At 49.2% G+C, this 26104-nt stretch overlaps 1 protein-coding gene across 1 annotated transcript in view; it reads left to right on the forward strand.

Moving 5' to 3' along the window:
* The window catches only part of LOC140388187 (mitochondrial 10-formyltetrahydrofolate dehydrogenase-like), a 505408-nt gene that overhangs the window by 166604 nt on the left and 312700 nt on the right, over positions 1 to 26104 (forward strand). The window contains exon 6 of the mRNA XM_072471959.1: positions 3811 to 3900. Within this exon, the coding sequence (XP_072328060.1) occupies positions 3811 to 3900 (90 nt within the window). The remainder of the gene's footprint in view (positions 1 to 3810; positions 3901 to 26104) is intronic.

Genomic DNA, 26104 nt, shown 5'->3' on the forward strand with positions numbered 1-26104 from the left:
TGCCCTGGTGGAGGGTGGGGATGACAGCTGTGTCCCGAAGATCGTGGCATCCTCGGAGCTCTTTTCCGCGGTGGTCTCATGGGAGGCAGGGGACTGATACCGTCGGCTGGAGGACCTGTGGGAGAATGGACACGTTGTCAGTGGTAGGGTAGGCCAGTCAGTATGGCAATAACATAAGAACATAAGAACTAGGAGCAGGAGTAGGCCATCTGGCCACTCGAACCTGCCCAGCCATTCAATGAGATCATGGCTGATCTTTTGTGGACTCAGCTCCACTTTCCGGCCCGAACACCATTACCCTTAATCCCTTTATTCTTCAAAAAACTATCTATCTTCATCTTAAAAACATTTAATGAAGGAGCCTGCTTCACTGGGCAAGGAATTCCATAGATTCACAGCCCTTTGGGTGAAGAGGTTCCTCCTAAACTCAGTCCTAAATCTACTTCCCCTTATTTTGAGGCTATGCCCTCTAGCTCTGCTTTCACCCACCAGTGGAAACAACCTGCCCGCATCTATCCTATCTATTCCCTTCATAATTTTATATGTTTCTATAAGATCCCCCCCCTCATCCTTCTAAATTCCAACGAGTACAGTCCCAGTCTACTCAACCTCTCCTCGTAATCCAACCCCTTCAGCTCTGGGATTAACCTAGTGAATCTCCTCTGCACACCCTCCAGCGCCAGTACGTCCTTTCTCAGGTAAGGAGACCAAAACTGAACACAATACTCCAGGCGTGGCCTCACTAGCACCTTATACAATTGCAGCATAACCTCCCTAGTCTTAAACTCCATCCCTCGAGCAATGAAGGACATAACTCCATTTGCCTTCTTAATCACCTGTTGCACCTGTAAACCAACTTTTTGCAACTCATGCACCAGCATACCCAGGTCTCTCTGCACAGCAGCATGTTTTAATATTTTATCATTTAAACAATAATCCCTTTTGCTGTTATTCCTAACTCACATTTGTCAACATTGTATTCCACCTGCCAGACTCTAGCCTATTCACCTCACCTATCCAAATCCTTCTGCAGACTTCCGGTATCCTCTGCACTTTTTGCTTTACCACTCATCTTAGTGTCGTCTGCAAACATGGACACATTGCACTTGGTCCCCAACTCCAAATCATCTATGCAAATTGTGAACAATTGTGGGCCCAACACTGATCCCTGAGGGACACCACGAGCTACTGATTGCCAACCAGAGAAACACCCATTAATCCCCACTCTTTGCTTTCTAATAATTAATCAATCCTCTATCCATGCTACTACTTTACCCTTAATGCCATGCATCTTTATCTTATGCAGCAACCTTTTGTGTGGCACCTTGTCAAAAGCTTTCTGGAAATCCAGATATACCACATCCATTGGCACCCTGTTATCTACCGCACTGGTAATGTCCTCAACAAATTCCACTTAATTAGTTAGGCATGACCTGCCTTTTATGAACCCATGCCGCGTCTGCCCAATGGGACAATTTCCATCCAGATGCCTCGCTATTTCTTCCTTGATGATAGATTCCAGCATCTTCCCTACTACCAAAGTTAAGCTCACTGGCCTATAATTACCCGCTTTCTGCCTACCTCCTTTTTTAAACAGTGGTGTCACGTTTGCTAATTTCCGATCCGCCGGGACCACCCCAGAGTCTAGTGAATTTTGGTAAATTATCACTAGTGCATTCGGAATTTCCCTAGCCATCTCTTTTAGCACTCTGGGATGCATGCCATCAGGGCCAGAAGACTTGTCTACCTTTAGCCCCATTAGCTTGCCCATCACTACATCCTTAGTGATAATAATCATCTCAAGGTCCTCACCTGTCATTGCCTCATTTCCATCAGTCACTGGGATAACAACTCCCATGTGACGGGTCCTCCGGATGGGGGCCGGTGGATCCTTACCTCTGTGGCTTGCGCCAACCTCTGCATTGGTGACCGCTCGATCCTCAGCCACCCCGTCATTTCCAAGGCCCGTTCATCGAAGGTCGTGAGGATTCTTACCTCTCCGCCAGTCTGGCCCTCTCCCAGCGATTGTGGGGGACCTTCTCCTGCGGAGACCCAGAGGGCAATGTGAGCCACACGTGCGGCTTACAGTGGTGGGGTGGTGAAGGGAGTGAGTGGTTAAGGGAAGTTGGGGCCCCGCTTGGAGGGTTGGAGGGGGGTGATGGATGCTCCCATGGGGGCGGAAAGCTCTCTGGGTCCGGCAACGTTGGTGTCAACTCACTTGTGCTTTCCTGTGTAGGCCATTGACCTCCTTGTGGCACTGGAGGCCAGTCTTCCTGGTTACACTTCCTGAGCTGACGGCTGCTGCCCCTTCATCCCAGGTGGCACTGGCTGCCCTGTGGCTCATCCTCGGGGGAACGGGACAGCCCTCTTGCCTCCACCACATTTAAGAGCCTACACAGATCTGCGCCTCCAAATCTCGGGGTCAGTTATCTTGGCGCCATGGCTGTGGGTTGGTTGTGCAAGTGCTGTTTAAGTGCTGCTCAACCTTGTTAGCGAGGGGGGCTGGCGAGCACATTCCTGGTGAATCGGCTGCCGAGCCTTCATGTGTGGCGTGAAGCCCGTGGGGTTAAGTGGACCAATTAACATTGAAAAGCGCTCCTGGCCTCGCCATCACACTTAGAAATTTTTCTGGAGAATCCTGCCCTAAACCTATTTGTGACCTGTAGGAAAGTACATTTTTCATTGTGATTCTGTAACTGCAACACTGATTGAGTAACCAGCTTTGAACCCACAAACCTGGCCATTTCCCCCACTTTTTCTTCATGTTTCCTTTTGGATGATATGAACGCTCAAAGTGCTAGATCCAGACATTCCTTCATGTGGATACTACTCATGTGGATTTTGTTACAAGAGAACAAAATTGCACTTTTAATATCGCAAGACATCCCATCCCAAGCTGCATCATTGGAAAGTTATCAAATTCAATTTAATACTGAGCCATATAGGAAATATTAACATAGATAATCAAAAGCTTGGTCAAAGAGTGAGTTTTTAACAAAATGCTAAAGGAGAAGAGACAGGGCAGCACGGTGGTGCAGTGGTTAGCACTGCTGCCTCACGGCGCCGCAGTCCCAGGTTCGATCCCGGCTCTGGGTCAATGTCCGTGTAGAGTTTGCACTTTCTTTTTTAAAATAAATTTAGAGTACCCAATTCATTTTTTTCCAATTAAGGGGCAATTTAGCGTGTTCAATCCACTTATCTTGCACATCTTTGGGTTGTGGGGGCGAAACCCATGCAAACATGAGGAGAATGTTCAAACTCCACACGGACAGTGACCCAGAGCCGGGATCGAACCTGGGACCTCGGTGCCGTGAGGCAGCAGCACTAACCCACTACGCCACCATGCTGTCCTGAGTTCGCACTTTCTCCCTGTGTTTGCGTGGGTTTCGCCCCCACAACCCGAAGATGTGCAGGCTAGGTGGATTGACCATGCTAAATTGCCCCTTAATTGGAAAAATTGAATTGGGTACTCTAAATTTAAATTAAAAAGGAGAAGAGACAGACATTAGGGAGGAAATTCTAGTGCCGAAGGGGCCTAGACAATTTTATAATTATTTTGTTCATAAAACCATATCTGGATCATTAGGAACATTTCATCTGAATGCGCCCAACTGATGAAAATTATGACTTGATACTTTAATTTTGATAAAGTATGTTTTGTGTACAAACCTAGTTGGACTCCTAAAGGTGTCAATGATAAGCCTGTTTCTTTTCTGCAACATTACAGTTAATGGTTTTTTTTTCATGATAGTGTGAAATAAATGTATTGAAGAACATGAATCAATTCTTGCACCAATGTTCTTTCTTCAGATTTCCTGGGACCAGCCAGGAGAAGCCATACATAACTGGATTCGTGGCCATGACAAAGTACCGGGAGCCTGGACTCTCATTGATGGACAGGTACTTAAAATATTTGACTTTTTAAGTGTTTTGATGCAAAGCCTATGATGTGAAACATAGAATAATAAGCCAATGTAGGATTTAGTGCTTAAATAGAGTACCGTTAAAACAATTTTTGGGTTAATATGGTTCCAGTCTGGGTGATAGAATATTGTAGATTGATACCAGGGGCCAGATTTTTGTCTTTACTTTGGGAGTCAGGCCTTTTCCGATGTGAGATTCCCTACTTCTAAAAGGCAACGCATTTCCACGAACATTTGGTCTTCAGAATGAAGTGTGGTCTTGTTTTTGGACTGCTGTCTCTCAAGGCAGCCAGATGACAAAGCCGACAGGTTAGAAGGCCTGCCTCTCTTAATTAGGGCATCGGCCCATTTCTACTCATAGTTTTTAGGGTCTTTAACCCTTATCCAACACCCTCTCACCCCATCCACCCCCTGCATGCCCCCTTATATCTCCCATGCTTCCCACACAGCCTCCATGCCCACTCATCCAGTCACCACGAGGTACAGATCTCATGAGCCATATTACAAAGCAAGACGTTGAATGGTTTTTAATTTATTGTTCCATGAGATGTGAGTACCATTGTCAGTGCCAATATTTTCTGCCAGTCAGGGGGTGGATGTAGTTCTCTGTAGCTGAGAACAAGAGTGCAGGAGGCTGTTTTGCCTGCATAGTGTCAGGGTTTGAGACATTAGTTCTGGGCTGGAGAGGAAGTTGTCGCTTGAGAGGGAAGATTGAGTAGTCATGGTCCATGTAGCTACCAATGATACATTTAGGACTAGGAATGAGGTTCAGCTTGGGAATTATTTAGCAAAAGCATTTAGCATTTCGGTAACAGTGACCACAATTCAGTAAGTTTTAAAGTGCTGGTGGACAAGGATAAGAGTGGTCCTAGGATGAATGTGCTAAATTGGGGGAAGGCTAATTTTAAAGCATATTAGGCGGGAACTGAAGAACATAGATTGGAGGTGGATGTTTGAGGGCAAATCAGCATCTGACATGTGGGAGGCTTTCAAGTGGCAGTTGAAAGGAATTCAGGACCGGCATGTTCCTGTGAGGAAGAAGGATAAATACGGCAATTTTCGGGAACCTTGGATAACGAGAGATATTGTAGGCCTCGTCAAAAAGAAAAAGGAGGCATTTGTCAGGGCTAAAAGGCTGGGAACAGACGAAGCCTGCGTGGAATATAAGCAAAGTAGGAAGGAACTTAAGCAAGGAGTCAGGAGGGCTAGAAGGGGTCACGAAAAGTCATTGGCAAATAGGGTTAAGGAAAATCCCAAGGCTTTTTACACGTACATAAAAAGCAAGAGGGTAGCCAGGGAAAGGGTTGGCCCACTGAAGGATAGGCAAGGGAATCTATGTGTGGAGCCAGAGTAAATGGGCGAGGTACTAAATGAATACTTTGCATCAGTATTCACCAAAGAGAAGGAATTGGTAGATGTTGAGTCTGGAGAAGGGGGTGTAGATAGCCTGGGTCACATTGAGATCCAAAAAGCCGAGGTGTTGGGTGTCTTCAAAAATATTAAGGTAGATAAGTCCCCAGGGCCTGATGGGATCTACCCCAGAATACTGAAGGAGGCTGGAGAGGAAATTGCTGAGGCCTTGACAGAAATCTTTGGATCCTCACTGTCTTCAGGTGATGTCACGGAGGACTGGAGAATAGCCAATGTTGGTCCTCTGTTTAAGAAGGGTAGCAAGGATAATCCAGGGAACTACAGGCCGGTGAGCCTTACTTCAGTGGTAGGGAAATTACTGGAGAGAATTCTTCGAGACAGGATCTACTCCCATTTGGAAGCAAATGGACGTATTAGTGAGAGGCAGCATGGTTTTGTGAAGGGGAGGTAGTGTCTCACTAACTTGATAGAGTTTTTCGAGGAGGTCACTAAGATGATTGATGCAGGTAGGGCAGTGGATGTTGTCTATATGGACTTCAGTAAGGCCTTTGACAAGGTCCCTCATGGTAGACTAGTACAAAAGGTGAAGTCACACAGGATCAGGGGTGAGCTGGCAAGGTGGATACAGAACTGGCTAGGTCATAGAAGGCAGAGAGTAGCAATGGAAGGATGCTTTTCTAATTGGAGGGCTGTGACCAGTGGTGTTCCACAGGGATCATTGCTGGGACCTTTGCTCTTTGTAGTATATATAAATGATTTGGAGGAAAATGTAACTGGTCTGATTAGTAAGTTTGCAGACGACACAAAGGTTGGTGGAATTGTGGATAGCGATGAGGACTGTCCGAGGATACAGCAGGATTTAGATTGTTTGGAGACTTGGGCGGAAAGATGGCAGATGTAGTTTAATCCGGACAAATGTGAGGTAATGCATTTTGGAAGGTCTAATGCAGGTAGGGAATATACAGTGAATGGTAGAACCCTCAAGAGTATTGAAAGTCAAAGAGATCTAGGAGTACAGGTCCACAGATCATTGAAAGGGGCAACACAGATGGAGAAGGTAGTCAAGAAGGCATATGGCATGCTTGCCTTCATTGGCCGGGGCATTGAGTATAAGAATTGGCAAGTCATGTTGCAGCTGTATAGAACCTTAGTTAGGCCACACTTGGAGTATAGTGTTCAATTCTGGTCGCCACACTACCAGAAGGATATGGAGGCTTCAGAGAGATTTACCAGAATGTTGCCTGGTATGGAGGGCATTAGCTATGAGGAGCGGTTGAATAAACCCGGTTTGTTCTCACTGGAACGAAGGAGGTCGAGGAGAGACCTGATAGAGGTCTACAAAATTATGAGGGGCATAGACAGAGCGGATAGCCAGAGGCTTTTCCCCAGGGTAGCGGGGTCAATTACTAGGGGGCAAAGGTTTAAGGTGAGAGGGGCAAGGTTTAGAGTAGATGTACGAGGCAAGTTTTTTTACGCAGAGGGTAGTGGGGGCCTGGAACTCGCTACGGGAGGAGGTGGTGGAAGCAGGGACGATAGTGACATTTAAGGGGCATCTTGACAAATACATGAATAGGATGGGAATAGAGGGATACGGACCCAGGAAGTGTAGAAGATTGTAGTTTAGTCGGGCAGCATGGTCGGCACGGGCTTGGAGGGCCGATGGGCCTGTTCCTGTGCTGTACATTTCTTTGTTCTTTGTTCTAAAGTCTGAATTAAAAAATAGACCCTCAAAGGTAACAATCTTTACGAGCAAATTGACATAGGTTAAATTAGATTCGTGAGTTGAATGTGTGGGTCAGAAATTGGTGTGGGGTAACTGTGTTTCAACTCATGGGCCTCTGACACCAGTACTGGGGAAAGTGGGAGCTGTACTGTTGGGATGATCTTCACCTGAAATGTGCTGGGACCAGTGTTCTGGTGAATCGTATAGCTAGGGTGGCAGATAGGGATTTAATCTAAATAGAGGGAGTGAGGAATAAAAAGATGCGATAAACTAGAGGGGGAGGACAAGGCAAATCCGTGAGGTAGCAATAAAAGTAATGATAATCAGAGTGTGGCAGTAAGGGACAATCTTCTCCCGCAATTCCTCAAGAACAGTTGAACACACTTAACCAATCCACACCTAAGCATAGCAAATACAGCAATCCACCTTGCATACGCAACCACATTCCCCATACTGGCACCTGCAAAGTTCAGTTTCCTCCCAAGTTTTGCAGTCCACGGTCTCTCATAAATTTACTTGTCTCCTCTGGCGTATCAAAATAAAATTCCAGTTTCTGGTGCGTGACCCACCGACGAGCAGGATATAATACCCTGAATTTCACTCCTCTCTTGTAGAGGGCCGTCTTGACCTGTTGAACCCAGCTCGCCGCTTGACCAACTCCGTACTGGTAGATGTGCACCACGTTCCCTTCCCAGGTACATTCTCTCGTCTCCTTCACCCTGTAGCCATCTGGGATGGCCACGTCCCGATTACAAAATGGATACTTGCAAAGAATGCAGGGAAATTTGGACAATACCGAAAAAGCAAGCAGGTGCAATGTCTGTCTGTTGATTAGAGCTGTAGCTCTCAGACAGGACCGGTACTGCAGAATCATCTACATACTAATGAGCCATTCCCGGGAACAAAAGGCAACATTTAGGTAAACAATGCTAAGACAGACACCCCGGTGCCAGAGGAGACTAAAGCAAAGCAGACCAACGGCCACCTAGGACACGCCCAGCAACCAGGGGGCCCACGCCTCTATTGGAGGAAAATCGATAGGAAAGATTGGGAAACGGCCCAATTAATTGGGGCCAAGTTCAAGGCCCACCCAAAAGCGCGCGAAGCCCTTTTGGGTATAAAAAGGATTCCCATAGAGAGGGTCGCTCTCTTGGCCTTGGCTCTCAACAAGGCGAGACCTGCCAAAGCTACGCCATACCAAGTAAGTTCCAAGTCAACGCACGCTACGAGATAGACGCTCCTAGTTGCTATCCTGTAAACAGCTCAACCCGGCAGCCTCAGAACCGAGCAACGGCCATTGTTTCTCTGACTGAGTGGGCACCCGAAGCTAAGTATAGGCTTTTAGTAATAGTGATAGTTTTAGGTTGTAGAGTTTTGTGAATGAATATATTTGATTGTGTGTAATGGGCATTGCTTTTGAACTTACCAACTGGTGTATCGAGTCTTTGATCAGTATTCGGTATTGAACCTTGTGGGTATCGAAAGATACCTGGTGACTCTTGAGAAAACGTAATTAAACAGAGCCAATTTAAGAGACAACAGCAAGTTAGCAACATTTACTGGTGACATCTGACGGGACTCGACTTATAAGTGGCCTAACCACTCCGAGAAAACCCAAATTTGAATTGAGAATCCAATTGGAAACAGAAAAACCACAAGTGTAAGAACAGTACTGATCAAGCCTCCGAGATTCGGAAGAGTGTTAATGCATGCGTACTAACAGGGATATAAGGTAAACCTGAGAGATTTTGTTGCGTAAAACTGTCGGAAGTTTTGTAGGCCGGAAATTAATGGTGTTTAGATCACCACTTTATCACCCCCGTTCCAAATTCAGCAGAGAACCTAGCTAGAGAAAATGGCAATGAAGGCAATGGAACCCCCAGGAATTTGAGGTTGCAGCAACCAGTAGAGTAGGACTGTGTCCCGTTTGGGAAGATGAGATCAGGAAATATCTCAAAGGAAAAGGATGGCCTCTTTGGGGTGAATTCTGCCCCAATGATGAAACAGGTCCCGGGAATATAGGACATACTTGGTGGGAAAACCTGTCAGAGATCCACAAGAAGAGCTTGGGGAAAGCTCGCAAGCCGATGGCAATCGTGTCCTGTTTGGCACAATTGCGAGGCACAGAGGGGTCGTTAGGACACTCCGTAGAGAGATAGAGGAGAGAGACAGGCGTAGTGAGGTAGACGTGAGTGAATTAGAGAAGGAAAATAGAGATTTGAAAGAGCAGTTAGCGGCAAGGGACAGAGAGGTGGATGATGCCAAGAGGGCACACCAGTCTTGTCTCGCGCATTTGAGTAGTTTCGAACCTAAGGCCTACTAGGACACGCAACGTGCAGTCTTGGTAAGACAGGAGACCGAGCAACAAGTTGAGAAATTGTAGAAACAGTGCAATGATCTGAAAGCAGCCCTACGAGCACTCCATACTTCCACGATGGAACAAAGGCAGAGCTCCGTTGACCATGCAAAGTGCCGGAAGAATTGCAATCTCTGCTTTCCGTTCAAAATGGGTTTCAAAGCACATTTGCACCACAATTAGATCAAGAAAACGGCCCCGATTGGCAGGAATTGAATGAGACTGCCCATAGATACGTACATGGGACATGTACGCAGGGAAAGCCCCAGAAAAGGAAAGCGCCCCAATCCCCAACTGAACAGGCAGAACACACCACCATGAACCCCCACACCGCAGGGCCACAGCAGAAGGAGACGCAGATTTCCTTTACGCAACTCCATTAACCGTGACCCAATTACAGGACGCGTGTGGAAAAATTACACCGTTCCTTCCCACATCAGACCCCCACCAATTTTTCGCGAAAGTCAAACAGCAGGCTACCATGTACTGCCTGGACAAAAAGGAGCAAGTGAAGCTCACAGTTTTAAGCCTCAACCCTTCAGTCGTGGCAGCCCTTCCTGACCCACAGAATGTAGGAGGAGGGACACTCCAAGGGATGCACACAGCGATCCTTGATGCGATCGGCTACAACAGAGGAGACCCCGTAGAAGGCCTGAACAAGTGTAGGCAAAAGACGACAGAGCACCCCACAGCGTTTGCTGGACGCTTGTGGATACACTTCACAGCAGTTTTCGGAGAGTTAGCCCGGGCCCATTTGCCCCCAGATAATATGGCCAAATGGACTCGCATCCTAGTCTCTCAAGCGACAGACGCAGGACAGAAAGCTTGTGCAAATTATGACCCCTCAGACGAGGCCCACAATGAAAAATGGGTTTTGAAGAGATTGTCCCGCGCTTGGGAGCAATCAGTCCAAAGCAAAACCGCAGGCAGATATGAATCCAGTTAAAGCGCACCAGAACATGGGTACGCATGGGTAAATGAGGGCAGGAACAGCCCACCCCAGCCCAAAGCTCAAGAATGTTACAATTGTGGACAGTTAGGACACTTTGCACGAGAGTGTCAAGCGTCCCAGAAGCAGCTGAGAAGCCAACAGACAGGCACCCTGAACAGGAACAAGGCAAAGCCGATCCATAGCCTTAGCGCCCGTTCAGAGAATGCAGACATGAACTGCACCAACTGACGGTGTTTGGGCTCCCCAACTTGGCTCTTCGACACCCTTTGGGACAAGTCCGGTAGACCGGTAGTAGCAGACAAAGTTCGGGGACACCCCGTAGAATTTCTTTGGGATACAGGAGGGCCCCGCAGCATACTCAATTCCTCCACGATGTTTCAGCGAGACACGTGGCCCACAACAGACACCATCACACTCAGCGGCTTTACAGGCCATTTACAACAGGGACACATCACAGCCCCTGTAGCAATACAACTAAGTACCTCGTAGTTTTGGTTGATCTGCCCCAGACAGCAGAACATATCCTTGGGATCGATTTCATCAGCTCCCATAAGCTTTCTTTTGACCCAGTTAACAAGCGTGTATGGAAAATGGCAAAGGCAGCACGAGCCCCTGCCACGCTCACAGTAGGAGAGTATGTAAACAGGATTAGCTCAGTAGGAGACTTCTGGTTCGACCCTCGAGCCATTAGTGCAGACAAGCAGGTTAGGGCAGTCCTGCAGGAACATAAAGCAGCATTTGCACAGCACAACCACGACTGAAAGGTACATTGGCTGGCTTTGTGAACATTACAGGTCCTGACCCTAAACCCCAGAAGCAGTACGGATTTCCCCAGGAATCAGAGGGAGAAATCTCCAAAGTAATAGGGAGTTTGTTGGATCAAGGCGTACTCAGATCAGTAGCCTCCACAAACAACGCACCGATTTGGCCCGTCAGGAAACCGGATGGATCATGGCGACTGACCATTGATTACCGGGAACTGAACAAAGTAACACCAGCAGCAGCCCCCAATGTAGCCACGAGCCCCGAGACCTTGCTCAAACAGGGACTCTAGTCAAACTTTTTTCCAGTTTTGGACATTAGTAACGGCTTTTGGTCCTTTCCATTGGCTAAAGCGTGCCAGTACAAATTCGCCTTTACGTTCCAGGGACAACAATATACGTGGACGTGCCTTCCACAAGGCTTCCACAACCTCCGCTCCATTTTTCACCAACAGCTGGCAAATGGATTAGCAAAACTTTCCCGCCCCGATTGTCTGGTCCAGTATGTAGATGACTTGTTACTACAGACAGACACAAAGGGAGAGCACATTTCGCTTCTCGCCGAACTCCGAGGACTCCTCAAAGATATTGGTTGTAAAGTCAACCCCAAGAAGGCCCAGATTTTGGAAGAGAAAGTGATTTACTTGGGAACAGTGATCACACATGGTAAATGCGAGATCGAGCAAAAGAGAATTGACTTGATTGTCAAATTGCCCCTTCCCCACAAGGTCTCAGCCCTCCGGTCATTTTTAGGACTGGTTGGTTACTGCCGAAATCATATTGACGGTTTCGCCACTAAAGCAGCGCCCCTTTCCGAACTTCTCAAGAAGCAGGCACCTTGGGAATGGCTTCCACAGCATACGGATGCCGTGGATGCTTTAAAAAGAGCACTCAGCACAGCCCCCGCACTACAGGTCCCAGATCCACTTTCCCCATACGCTATCGAAGTAGCAAGCACCGGAGCCCTTTCGGCCGTGCTCCTCCAGGAACGCCATGACCAACGAGGCATAAGCCTCACACGTGTTAGACCCCGTAGAGCAAGGATTTTCTGCCTGTGAAAGGCACCTGCTCTCAGTTTTTTGGGCAGTACAATACTTCGCCTACATTACAGGACTCAACCCCATCACCATCCTCACAGAACACACCCCAACACAGCTATTGTTAGACGGCCGACTTAAGGATGGCACAGTCAGCCAAATCCACGCAGCCCGTTGGACCCTTCTTTTACAGGTACGGGACATTACAGTAAAAAGAACCAAGACCCACACCTTCCTTGAGTGTGAGATCATCACCACAAAACAAAACACAGGCCCATTTATTCCCAAAACACCTCCCAGGAAAACAGGTAGTACACCCTAGACACCCCAGCCCACAGACACATGCGCACCCCTGAAGATTATATGGATGGCTCCTTCACAGTGTTAAATGGAAAGAGAATTACCGGTTGCGGTATTTACGTAGAGGTAGCGCAGGGACGCGCCCTAGATGAGATTTCACTAAAGTTGCCAGGACACTTAGGCTCGCAGGCAGCAGAGCTGGCAGCAATCACTTACATTATAGACCACCCGACTCGTTCCCGACCCCAGCAGACATCTATCGAACAGCTTGTATGTATGCAATAGTTTGACGGAATTCCTACCCGTGTGGGAAACGAGAGGATTTGTTTCCGCGGACGGTAAACCCCTACCCTCAGCCCCATTACTCCGCCATATCTTAGAGACAGCGAAGGATAGAAAATATGAAATAATTAAGGTTCGCAGTCATCACCGTTCTTCGCCCCCCTGGTAACGTTAAAGCAGACGCCCTAGCAAAGGCAGGCTCCAGGCATGGTTATTTTTGGAACCCCCCCCCCCGCCCGAAAGCACCCCAGTACACGCAGTTCAGGTCTCACAGACCAGTATTCAGGATCTAGCGAAGGCACAGAAAGAGGACGAGAAACTCGGGGAAGTTTTAAAGGGTACCTTCACAGCCCCGTATGATAAATACAAGAATGCAATCACCACACATGACGGTGTGATTTTAAAGGATGGCATTTATATAGTTCCCAGCCTGGACAGGAACCAGATCATTTGTCAGTTCCACGACAATCATGGACGCCAAGGTATTGAACCCACCCTAGTCCACCTCAGACCGCTCTGCTGGTGGTCTGATTTAAAAGCCGATGTTACCCACTGTAGCGCACAATGACTTATGAGAGAGACGAGAAGTGATGAAGTCGATTGAGGCTTTATTAAGCGAGACTTGTCCCCAGCAGTTCAGCAACAGAATGAAGCGGCGGGGAGAAGCTCGGGTTCTTATACTCCGCCTTCAGGGCGGAGCCAGGAGTCAGCAGCCAACCAGGACCCGGGATCTGTCAGCCAATAGCATCACGGCTTCACAGTCCCACATGACCCCTAATACATACCACCACATTCACCCCTTGTTAAAAAAGGAACCCGGCGGGGTGGTGGTTCGCATGGTGGTAGGGGTTTACAAGGCTGGTCCTGGGAGGAATATTTCGGACATGTTACTACAGTTTTAGCCCTACACTGGGCTATGTACAAAGTTTGTGAAACTATTTACAATATTAGTAAGAGAAAATTATTATTTTTTTTTTTTGTTACAATCCAACAACATTCTTGGTGTCACGCGGATGCCAAGAGTCGAGCGGGCGGTCTGGTCTTCCTCGTCGATCGCCTCAGCCCCGGTGGTGGTGCAGGTGCTTGTTCAGGCGTTGTCGTCTCCGGGAGCGTTTCGGTGTTCGTTCCTGTTTCACTCCTGGGCGGGCACGGGAGGAGGACCGATTCTCCCGGGAAGGGGGCGGTCGCGGGGTGCGCCGGTGGTGGGGAGGGGATGACCGGTGTCGGGGGGGGGGGTGGTGGGGTGTGTGTGTTGCCGGCGGGCGCCAGGTCCCGCAGGGAGACCGTGTCCTGTCGGCCATCGGGGTACGCCACGTAGGCGTACTGCGGGTTCGCGTGGAGAAGGTGAACCCTCTCGACCAACGGGTCCGATTTGTGCGCCCGCACATGTTTCCGGAGCAAGATGGGTCCTGGGGCCGCCAGCCAGGTCGGCAGTGACGTTCCGGAGGAGGACTTCCTGGGGAAGACAAGGAGGTGCTCATGAGGCGTTTGGTTAGTGGTGGTACACAGCAGCGACTGGATGGAGTGGAGAGCATCCGGGAGTACCTCCTGCCACCGGGAAACTGGGAGATCCCTGGACCGTAGGGCCAGCAGGACGGTCTTCCAGACCGTGCCGTTCTCCCTCTTTACTTGCCCGTTCCCCTGGGGGTTGTAGCTGATCGTCCTGCTCGAGGCTATGCCCTTGCTGAGCAGGAACTGGCGCAGCTCGTCACTCATGAAGGAGGACCCCCTGTCGCTATGGATATATGCGGGGCAACCGAACAGTGTGAATATGGTGCCAAGGGCTTTAATGACTGTGGCCGCTGTCATGTCGGGGCAGGGGATGGCGAAGGGGAAAGGCGGAGTACTCGTCCGCCACGTTCAGGAAGTATGCGTTGCGGTCGGGGGAGGGGAGGGGCCCTTTGAAATCCAAACTGAGGCATTCAAAGGGGCGGGAAGCCTTGATCAGGTGCGCTCTATCCGGCCTGAAAAAGTGCGGTTTGCACTCAGCGCAGATGTGGCAGTTCCTGGTGACTGTACGGACCTCCTCCACAGAGTAGGGGAGGTTGCGGGACTTTATGAAATGGTAGAATCGAGTGACCCCCGGGTGGCAGAGGTCCTCGTGGAGGGCTTGGAGACTGTCTATTTGTGCGTTGGCACATGTACCGCGGGATAGGGCATCGGACGGCTCGTTCAGCTTTCCGGGACGGTGCAAGATCTCTTAGTTGAAGGTGGAGAGCTCGATCCTCCACCTTAAGATCTTGTCATTTTAAATTTTGCCCCGCTGTGCATTATCGAACATGAAGGCTACCGACCGTTGGTCAGTGAGGAGAGTGAATCTCCTGCCGGCCAGGTAATGCCTCCAATGTCGCACAGCTTCCACTATGGCTTGGGCTTCCTTTTCCACTGAGGAGTGGCGGATTTCTAAGGCGTGGAGGGTCCGGGAGAAAAAGGCCACGGGTCTGCCCGCTTGGTTAAGGGTGGCTGCCAGAGCTACATCGGATGCATCACTCTCGACCTGGAAGGGGAGGGACTCGTCGATGGCACGCATCGTGGCCTTTGCGATATCCGCTTTGATGCGGCTGAAGGCCTGGCGAGCCTCTGTCGACAGGGGGAAGGTAGTGGTCTGTATTAGCGGGCGGGCCTTGTCTGCATACTGGGGGACCCACTGGGCGTAATATGAAAAGAAACCCAGGCAACGTTTCAGGGCTTTGGAACAGTGGGAGAGGGAAATTCCATAAGGGGGCGCATGCGTTCGGGGTCGGGGCCTATTATCCCATTGCGCACTACGTATCCCAGGATGGCCAACCGGTTTGTGCTAAAAACGTACTTTTCCTCGTTGTATGTGAGGTTCAGGGCGTTAGCGGTCTGGAGGAATTTTTGGAGGTTGGCGTCGTGGTCCTGCTGATCGTGGCCGCAGATGGTTACGTTGTCGAGATACGGGAACGTGGCCTGCAACCCGTGCTGGTCAACCATTCGGTCCATCTCCCGTTGGAAGACCGAGACCCCGTTCGTGACACCAAATGGGACCCTTAGGAAGTGGTATAGACGCCCGTCTGCCTCGAAGGCTGTGTACTTGCGGTCACCTGGGCGGATGGGGAGCTGGTGGTAGGTGGACTTGAGGTCCACGGTGGAGAAAACCTTATACTGGGCAATCCGATTTACCATGTCGGCTTTGGAAACAGCACGGGAGATTGAAAAAGCGCGGGAGCTGTGAGGCAGAGCGGACCGTTTAAAAGGTCGCGGCCTGGGTGAGGTAAGTACTGCTTAACAACTTCCTTACCTTGCAGGTCAGCTGTTAGTTTCGGGAGCAGGCCTATTGGCTGACTGTAAATCAGGAAGGATACAAAGGGTGTGGCTGAAGTGCCTTTAGAAACAGAGTGCTGGAGGCAAACAGAGTGTATCTGAGTTTGGGTAAGGCTGAGTTCAGGTAAGAGGTGAGTGAGGGCTGTGTTTTTTGGTGTTTGGGGTGAGTTTCGAAAAAAAAAAATTGGAGTCTCGGGAGCAATTACATCACAGCCAGCAGGTAAGTGATTGGCTTGTGACTGGTAAGTGATTTCTCTCTCTTTGACTTTCTCTTAGCTGTGTAGTGTAGTTCAAATTTAACTTCAGGTTTAAGTCATGGCAGGAGAGCTCAGACCCGTGTCATGCTCCTCTTGTGAGATGTGGCAAGTCAGGGACCCTTCTGGTGTCCCTGACTCCTTCATCTGCAAGAAGTGTGTCCAATTGCAGCTCCTGTTAGACCGCTTGACGGCTCTGGAGCTGCGGATGGATTCACTTTGGAGCATCCGCGATGCTGAGGAAGTTGTGGATAGCACATTCAGTGAGTTGGTCACACCCCGCAGATTAAAATTACTGAGGCAGATAGGGAATGGGTGACCAACAGACAGAGGAAGAGTAGGAAGGCAGTGCAGGGATCCCCTGCGGTCATCTCCCTCCAAAACAGATTTACCGTTTTGGAAACTGTTGGGGGAGATGGCTCACCAGGGGAAGGTGGCAGCAGCCAGGTTCATGGCACCGTGGCTGGTTCTGCTGCACAGAAGGGCGGGAAAAAGAGTGGCAGAGCTATAGTGATGGGGGATTCAATTGTAAGGGGAATAGACAGGCGGTTCTGCGGACGCAAACGAGAATCCAGGTTGGTATGTTGCCTCCCTGGTGCAAGGGTCAAGGATGTCTCGGAGCGGCTGCAGGTGATTCTGGAGGGGGAGGGTGAACAGCCAGCTGTCGTGGTGCATATAGGCACCAACAATATAGGTAAAAAACGGGATGAGGTCCTACAAGCTGAATTTAGGGAGTTAGGAGTTAAACTAAAAAGTAGGACCTCAAAGGTAGTAATCTCAGGATTGCTACCAGTGCCACGTGATAGTCAGAATAGGAATGACAGGATAGCTAGGATGAATACGTGGCTTGAGAGATGGCAAGAGGGAGGGTTTCAAATTCCTGGGACATTGGGACCGGTTCTGGGGGAGGTGGGACCTGTACAAATCGGACGGTCTGCATCTGGGTGGGACCGGAACCAATGTTCTCGGGGGGGGTGTTTGCTAGTGCAGTTGGGGAGGGTTTAAACTAATGTGGCAGGGGGATGGGAACCGATGTAGGAAGTCAGTGGGGACGGAAACAAAAGGCAGGAAGGGAGAGTGTGTAAAGCATGACCAGAGAAAGCAGGGCAGAGAGCAAGGAAAGTCTACATTAAACTGCATTTATTTCAATGCAAGGGGCCTGACGGGCAAAGCGGATGAACTCAGGGCATGGATGAGCACATGGGACTGGGATATTATAGCTATGACTTAAACATGGCTAAGGGAGGGGCAGGACTGGCAGCTCAATGTTCCGAGGTACAGATGCTATAGAAAGGATAGAACAGGAGGTAAGAGGAGGGGGAGTGGCGTTTTTGATTAGGGAGAACATTACGGCAGTACTTAGAGGGGAAATATCCGAGGGTTCGCCCACTGAGTCTATATGGGTGGAACTGAAAAACAAGAAGGGAGAGATCACCTTGATAGGACTGTACTACAGGCCCCCAAATAGTCAGCGGGAAATTGAGGAGCAAATATGTAAGGAGATTACAGATAGCTGCAAGAATAATAGGGTGGTAGTAGTAGGGGACTTTAACTTTCCCAACATTGACTGGGACAGCCATAGCATTAGGGGCTTGGATGGAGGGAAATTTGTTGAGTGTATTCAGGAGGAATTTCTCATTCAGTATTTGGATGGACCGACTAGAGAGGGGGCAAAACTTGACCTCGTCTTGGGAAATAAGGAAGGGCAAGTGACAGAAGTGTTAGTGAGGGATCACTTTGGGACAAGTGACCATAACTCCATTAGTTTTAAGATAGCGATGGAGAATGATAGGTCTGGCCCAAGAATTAAAATTCTTAATTGGGGCAAGGCAAATTTTGATGGTATCAGACAGGAACTTTCAGAGGTAGATTGGGGGAGACTGTTGGCAGGCAAAGGGACGGCTGGTAAATGGGAGGCTTTTAAAAATGTGTTAACCAGGGTGCAGGGTAAGCACATTCCCTTTAGAGTGAAGGGCAAGGCTGGTAGAAGTAGGGAACCCTGGATGACTCGAGATATTGAGACTCTGGTCAAAAAGAAGAAGGAGGCATATGACGTACATAAACAATTGGCATCAAGTGGATCCCTTGATGAGTATAGAGATTGTCGAAATAGAGTTAAGAGGGAAATCAGGAGGGCAAAAAGGGGACATGAAATTGCTTTGGCAAATAATGCAAGGGAGAATCCAAAGAGATTCTACAGATACATAAAGGGGAAAAGAGTAACTAGGGACAGAGTAGGGCCTCTTAAGGATCAACAAGGACATCTATGTGCAGAGCCACAAGAGTTGGGTGAGATCCTGAATGAATATTTCTCATCGGTATTCACGGTGGAGAAAGGCATGGATGTTAGGAAACTAAGGGAAATAAATAGTGATGTCTTGAGAAGTGTGCATATTACAGAGGAGGAGGTGCTAGAAGTCTTAAAGCGCATCAAGGTAGGTAAATCCCCGGGACCTGATGAAATGTATCCCAGGATGTTGTGGGAGGCTAGGGAGGAAATTGCGGGTCCCCTAACAGAGATATTTGAATCATCGGCAGCCACAGGTGAGGTGCCTGAAGATTGGAGAGTGCCCTTGTTTAAGAAGGGCAGCAGGGAAAAGCCTGGGAACTACAGACCGGTGAGCCTAACGTCTGTAGTAGGTAAGTTGCTAGAAGGTATTCTGAGAGACAGGATCTACAAGCATTTCGAGAGACAAGGACTGATTCGGGGCAGTCAGCATGGCTTTGTGCGTGGAAAATCATGTCTCACAAATTTGATTGAGTTTTTTGAGGGGGTGACCAAGAAGGTAGATGAGTGCAGTAGACGTTGTCTACATGGACTTTAGCAAAGCCTTTGACAAGGTACCGCATGGTAGGTTGTTGCAGAAGGTTAAAGCTCACGGGATCCAGGGTGAGGTTGCCAATTGGATTCAAAATTGGCTGGACGACAGAAGGCAGAGGGTGGTTGTAGAGGGTTGTTTTTCAAACTGGAGGCCTGTGACCAGTGGTGTGCCTCAGGGATCGGTGCTGGGTCCACTGTTATTTGTGATTTATATTAATGATTTGGATGAGAATTTAGGAGGCATGGTTAGTAAGTTTGCAGATGATACCAAGATTGGTGGCACAGTGGATAGTGAAGAAGGTTATCTAGGATTGCAACGGGATCTTGATCAATTAGGCCAGTGGGCCGACGAATGGCAGATGGAGTTTAATTTAGATAAATGTGAGATGATGCATTTTGGCAGATCGAATCAGGCCAGGACCTACTCAGTTAATGGTATGGCGTTGGGGAGAGTTATAGAACAAAAAGATCTAGGAGTACAGGTTTATAGCTCCTTGAAGGTGGAGTCGCAGCTGGACAGGGTGGTGAAGAAGGCATTCGGCATGCTTGGTTTCATTGGTCAGAACATTGAATACAGGAGTTGGGACGTCTTGTTGAAGTTGTACAAGACATTGGTACGGCCACACTTGGAATACTGTGTGCAGTTCTGGCCACCCTATTATAGAAAGGATATTATTAAACTAGAAAGAGTGCAGAAAAGATTTACTAGGATGTTGCCGGGACTTGATGGTTTGAGTTGTAAGGAGAGGCTGGATAGACTGGGACTTTTTTCCCTGGAGCATAGGAGGCTTAGGGGTGATCTTATAGAGATCTATAAAATAATGAGGGGCATAGATAAGGTAGATAGTCAACATCTTTTCCCAAAGGTAGGGGATTCTAAAACTAGAGGGCATAGGTTTAAGGTGAGAGGGGAGAGATTCAGAAGGGCCCAGAGGGGCAATTTCTTCACTCAGAGGGTAGTGAGTGTCTGGAATGCTGCCAGAGGTAATAGTAGAGGCGGGTACAATTGTGTCTTTTAAAAAGCATTTAGATAGTTACATGGGTAAGATGGGTATAGAGGGTTATGGGCCAAGTGCGGGCAACTGGGACTAGCTTAATGGTAAAAACTGGGCGGCATGGACTGGTTGGGCCGAAGGGCCTGTTTCCATGCTGTAAACTTCTATGATTCTATGCGGGGGAGAGGGTACGCATCTAGCTGTGTATACCTGTTGATGGTCTGGCTATAGTCTATGACCATCCTTTGCTTCTCCCCGGTCTTTACTACTACCACCTGGGCTCTCCAGGGACTATTGCTGGCCTGGATTATGCCTTCCTTCAGCAACCGCTGGACTTCAGACCGAATAAATATCCGGTCCTGGGTGCTGTACCGTTTGCTCCTAGTGGCGACGGGTTTGCAATCCGGGGTGAGGTTTGCAAACAAGGACGGCGGTTCAACCTTGAGAGTTGCGAGGCCGCAGATAGTGAGTGGGGGTATTGGGCCGCCGAATTGAAATGTTAGGCTCTGCAGGTTCCACTGGAAATCTAATCCCAGTAATGTGGGCGCGCAGAGTTGGGGAAGGACGTCGAGCCTGTAGTTTTTAAACTCCCTCCCTTGCACCGTGATGCAGATGCAGAACCCTTTGATCTCTACGGAGTGGGATCCTGCAGCTCGGGAAATCTTTTGCGTGCTTGGATGGATGGTCAGAAAACAGCGTCTTACCGTGTCTGGGTGAATAAAACTTTCAGTGCTCCCGGAGTCGATCAGGCATGGTGTCTCGTGTCCGTTGATCAGCACCGTTGTTGTCGTCGTCTGGAGCGTCCGGGGCCGTGATTGATCCAGAGTCACCGAAGCCAGTCGTGGTAGTAGTGTCGCGGCGTCTTCTTCGGACCCTGTGGAGCCGTCAATGCTGGGATCCTTTGTTGTCATCCAAGATGGCGGCGTCCATGAATCGCACGCGGCCGGGGGTGGACAAAATGGCCGCCCCCATGGATCGCACGTGGTCGGGGGTGGACAAAATGGCCACCACCATGAATCGCACGTGGCTGGGGGGTCACAAGATGGCGGCGCCCATCCTCCCCTCGTGGTGCCCGGGATCCAAAATGGCGGCACCCGCGGGTCGCACATGGAGCGCTGGGGGGGTTGGGGAGCGTTTTGGCTATGCTGGGCTCGTTCTTCTCCGGGGATTGCGGTGACCCCCCCCCGGGACCGGCACACAGCCGCGTAATGACCCTTCTTGCCGCAGCTTTAACAAATAGCTGCGCGGGCCGGGCAGCGCTGCCGGGGCTGTTTCGCTTGCCCGCAGAAATAGCAGCGGGCCCCCCCGGGATGGTCTGGCGCTTTAACCGCGCAAGCTTGCGAGGGGGGGGGGGTTTGTCGCAACGGGGGTCCACGGAGCCCAAGGGGCTGCCACGCGGTCGGGCCGTAGGCGCGGGCGTTTTGCGAGGCCACATCTAGGGAAGCTGCAATGGCCCGTGCCTCAGAGTCCTAACGACTCTCTTTCTAAAAGTCTTTGGCGGATTTGGGGAGAGTTCATACCTGCCACAAAAGCATCGCGAATTAGCATGTCCGTGTGTTCGATCGCGTTCACCGGCGGGCAGCTGCAGCCCCATCCCAAAATTAGCAGCGCAGCGTAGAATTCTTCTAGCGATTCTCCGGGACTTTGCCGTCTCGTTGCGAGTTGGTAGCGCGCGTAGACCTGGTTCACGGGGCGAACGTAGATGCTCTTCAGTAATGCGAGCGCCGTCGGGAAATCCTCTGCGTCTTCTATGAGAGGGTAAATTTCCGGGCTTACCCTCGAATGCAGGACCTGCATTTTCTGGCTTCTGTGATCCGGCCGGGGGCCCTTCGGAGGTAGCCTTCAAAATATGCTTGCCAGTGTTTAAATACTGCTGCCGAGTTCGCTGCGTGGGGGCTGATCCACAGGCATTCCGGGGCGATCCGGAGCTCCATAGTCCTTTAAGCTCGCTTAATAAATTGTAGTGAACAATGACTTACGAGAGAGACGAGAAGTGATGAAGTCGATTGAGGCATTATTAAGCGAGACTTGTCCCCAGCAGTTCAGCAACAGAATGAAGCGGCGGGGAGAAGCTCGGGTTCTTATACTCCGCCTTCAGGGCGGAGCCAGGAGTCAGCAGCCAACCAGGACCCGGGATCTGTCCACCAATAGCATCACGGCTTCACAGTCCCACATGACCCCTAATACATACCACCACACCCACTACATAAAGATTTGCTTGATCTGCACCCAGAACAATCCGGACAGATATGCGAAAAAGGCTGAACTTAGTCACACCCGCCCCGTTAATGGACAAATCTCCAGATAGACTATATAGGACCCCTACCCCCTTGCAGAAACGGTTATAAGTATGTGTTGGTGGTCATAGACACCTTCACAAAATGGGTGGAAGCATTTCCATTGAGAACTAATACGGCCAAGACAACAGCTAAAATATTAACACACCACATCTTTACAAGATGGGGACTCCCCCGCTGTATAGAATCCGATCAAGGCTCCCATTTCACAGGACGTGTAATGAAAAACGTCCTCACGATTTTCGGCATTCGACAAAAGTTTCACATAGCATACCACCCCCAGTCAAGTGGTATTGTAGAGAGGTTGAACAGGACATTAATAGGCACACACCACATCCTGCTCGCAGCAGCAGACGAGCACGCTCCGCCCACAGATAACGTTTTCCTACCCCCCCCCCCACCCCCACCCCCCCCCCCCCCCAGTCCAGCCCGCCCTAAGACACGACTTCAACTGCACCCCCAGAGACACGACTCCGCCTCTCCCTTTCACCAGCAGCGACAGTGATAGCGATCACGATGACAATAGCCACAGCATACCACGTTATGACTATACCCCTGACCAGGCCCCACTCCCATAGATTCCGAGCATGATTCCACTGACCCCCTTCGCGGTTACATATATCGAAGCCCCTGAACCAGACCCACCACCCGACGACTACGGATTGAAACCTAGTAGCTCCAACCTCGAAACACGATTCTGGCACCGAGGCAATACGTTGAGGCTCATCCGGAATGATGAGATGGACCCCAATTCGCCCCAAGCAGCTTTAGCATGGTTACTATAGTCAAGAATTTGGAGGCCAGGAGAAGATGATGACATAGAGTCTGACTCCCACCAAACAATTCCCTTTGCGACTCTGTTCGCCATTGAGCAGTGAGGTGGCCAGATGATGGCGAAAAGGAACCGATGGAGAGATGCGGTGTCCTTTCTGATGGAACCTTCACCATGTTTGTTTGTTAGTGTTAATGTTAAGCGTTGTTCGTAAACTAGAACGTTTTTCACGGCCCCACGTCACCACCCCTTTAACGCCCCCTGGCGGTTAATGGAACAAGTTTGTCCCCAGACAACCGTTCAGAGGAACTAGTTTGTCGACAGACACTCTACTCTCCTGATTCGATCACGAGAGGCAGCCCCCACGACAACCACATTCTTACCCGTTCTTGCCGGTTGCTTAGGCAGTGGAGAAACGGCACTGATCCCCGCCCTGCCTGAGGACACCCCCTCTGGTCACCTACGCTCGGGTAGAGCACAAACGGCATTGATCACCATCCTACCTGGGGGTTCCACCCATTTCTTACCCGCCGCAATACGCACCCCATTTTGGCATTTTCAGTTTGAAATTCTTTTGTTTGGTTTTGGCAACTCTTAGGTTGCTTCCGTATGCTATTTACATCCTAAAACACTAAGATGGTAGATCGCACAGGCTGTGAGACAGCTCACACTATGTCAGTATTTTTCTTGGATGTCTTGTTCAAATATTTGGTTTAAAAGAAAAATGAGGGAGTCACAGATGGTTACCAATCATAATGGGTAATTGGCAACAAAGGACAGTACGAGATCTTAAGCAAGATAATAACAGATATTATGCTTGTGTTCACAGAACTCCGGAACCTCAGGAACCCCAGAGGAAGACAAAGAAGAAGACAGAAAGACGGAAAGATGAAGACGATCTCCATCTTGATCACCTGGATCTTAGTGAGATCCCTTCAGTTGTGTGCGGACGCTAACCCCCTGACCCCTACCACATAAGCTGTGAATGATTCCCACCCCTGCAATACACAGAACCCCGGGATAGCTAGCCCCGCGACAGCTAACAATACCCCGACATTTGTGTGATAAGTTTATCACCTGGTACTCACTATTGTATGTAGTAGAAGCCCTCTTAGTACTGGCGATACTTTGCAGTGTCGTGCAGACACTTGGAGTCAGGAAATGGCAAAAGAGAGCCTACTGCTCTCGCACCCCGGTATACAGGATTAGGTCCCCTATTTTCGGATTTCACCAAACCTCTGAACCCCTTGACATGAATTAAAGTGCATCCGTTTTTCTTTATGTATTCGGTTAAATAAAGAAATATAAACCTCTGTGTCTGACTGTCAGGCCAGAGAAATTTGTGTGCTGCTATTTTGTACATTTAAAATGTTGTCGATTATTTTTGATTGTTTGAGTAAGGATAGTTTATTGAGGATAGTTAGCGGTTCCAGTTTTTTAATTTTTCTGTAATGCATGCATTAATGTCCACCGCAAAATCCTGTCTTTATCCAGAAAATGATGCAACTGCGCCACCATGTACTCAGCTGCTCCCTTGCCATCGGCCTCCTCCTCAATGCCCTGTGTGTTCAATCCACCTCGTTAGGGTGGTCAAAGACCCCCTCCCCCACAAACTTCTTGAGCATATTTGCCACATACTTTGGTGGCCTGTGTTCCCTCAGTCCCTTCAGGCAACCCTACAATCCGGAAATTCTGCCTCTTCGAGTGATTCTCCAGGTCCTCCACCTTCTCCCGCAGTTTCTGGCCCTCAGCCACGAACACAATCTCTGCGTCCAACGAGGCTAAATGGTCCTCATGGTCCACCACCGCCTCCTCCACCTTCTGGAGCGCCGAACTCTGCATCTCCAGTCTCTGCTCCGCGCTCTCAATAGCTGCCCTGGTTGGCTCTGCCACTTTAGCCAGGTCCTCTGAGGCCTCTTGCCTCTGCTGTTGTAATTTGTTGTTTAAAAACTCCGCCAGCTGCTCCGTCGGCCACTGGGCGGGCAGTGCTGCCCCCTTACCCTCCACCATCTAACCTGTGGTGCACCACGAAAACTGTCCTGCTCTCTCTTTCTCGTGGCACTCCTCATCCTCTGACCAATACACCGATCTCACCATAAGAATATTACCTTCCCTGGGCACTCACACACATTTTGTACTCAAAAAGGCCCCCATGCGGGTGGAGAAAATCCACCAAATGTGCAACTACTCACTCCATGGCCACCACCAAAAGTCATTGAATATTTTTAAGACAGAGGTGAAAAGATTATTGACCAACAAGGGAGTCGAAGGTTATTGGATATAGATGGAAATGTGGGGTTGAAGCCACAATCAGATCAGCCAATGAATGGTGGTGCAGGCTCGAGGGGCTGAATGGCCTCCTCCTCTTCATATACTTCAACTTCTGAATAAGGCCATTAGCCCTAATTGATATTTTTATTGGAAAAGTTGACACTAAATTATGGAATTTGATCCCAGAAAACTGAGCAAATTTCCAGAAACCCATATTATAAAAATGTAATTTGACCAAAACATTAAACAAGTTACTCTGGTGAAGGAGACTGCAGAAGAGGGGCTTTTTATTTTAGAATATTGAATCAAGAGACTGGTGCTTTACTGTGCCTGGTATTTGTGAAGTAAATAAAAATGTTAAATAAATAAAACATAAATAAATATCAACATGGGAAACTGGAGCCTAAAACCTTCATTTCCTTGTGAAATCCTTGTGCCTGAAGCACTTCCATGATATTTGGTCCCAGTCCTATCTTTGCAAGTAAGCAATCCTTGCTTGGAATGATGAACTCCACTCGCCTCTCTGCTGGAGAACATTGAAAGGGAAAAGTAACTGGTAGTTAATGGGTTGTATTCATTACCTCCTCCATCAGTGATCCACAACTCGTCTTGCTATTGTCCGATGCTGGAACACCAAGAAATATCAGCATGTTCTTTGGGCTCATATTTGTAAAATGTAATGTTACATTTTGTCTGTGTGCTAA

This window comes from Scyliorhinus torazame, chromosome 13, assembly GCF_047496885.1.
Source record: "Scyliorhinus torazame isolate Kashiwa2021f chromosome 13, sScyTor2.1, whole genome shotgun sequence".
In the NCBI taxonomy this organism is placed as follows: domain Eukaryota; kingdom Metazoa; phylum Chordata; class Chondrichthyes; order Carcharhiniformes; family Scyliorhinidae; genus Scyliorhinus; species Scyliorhinus torazame.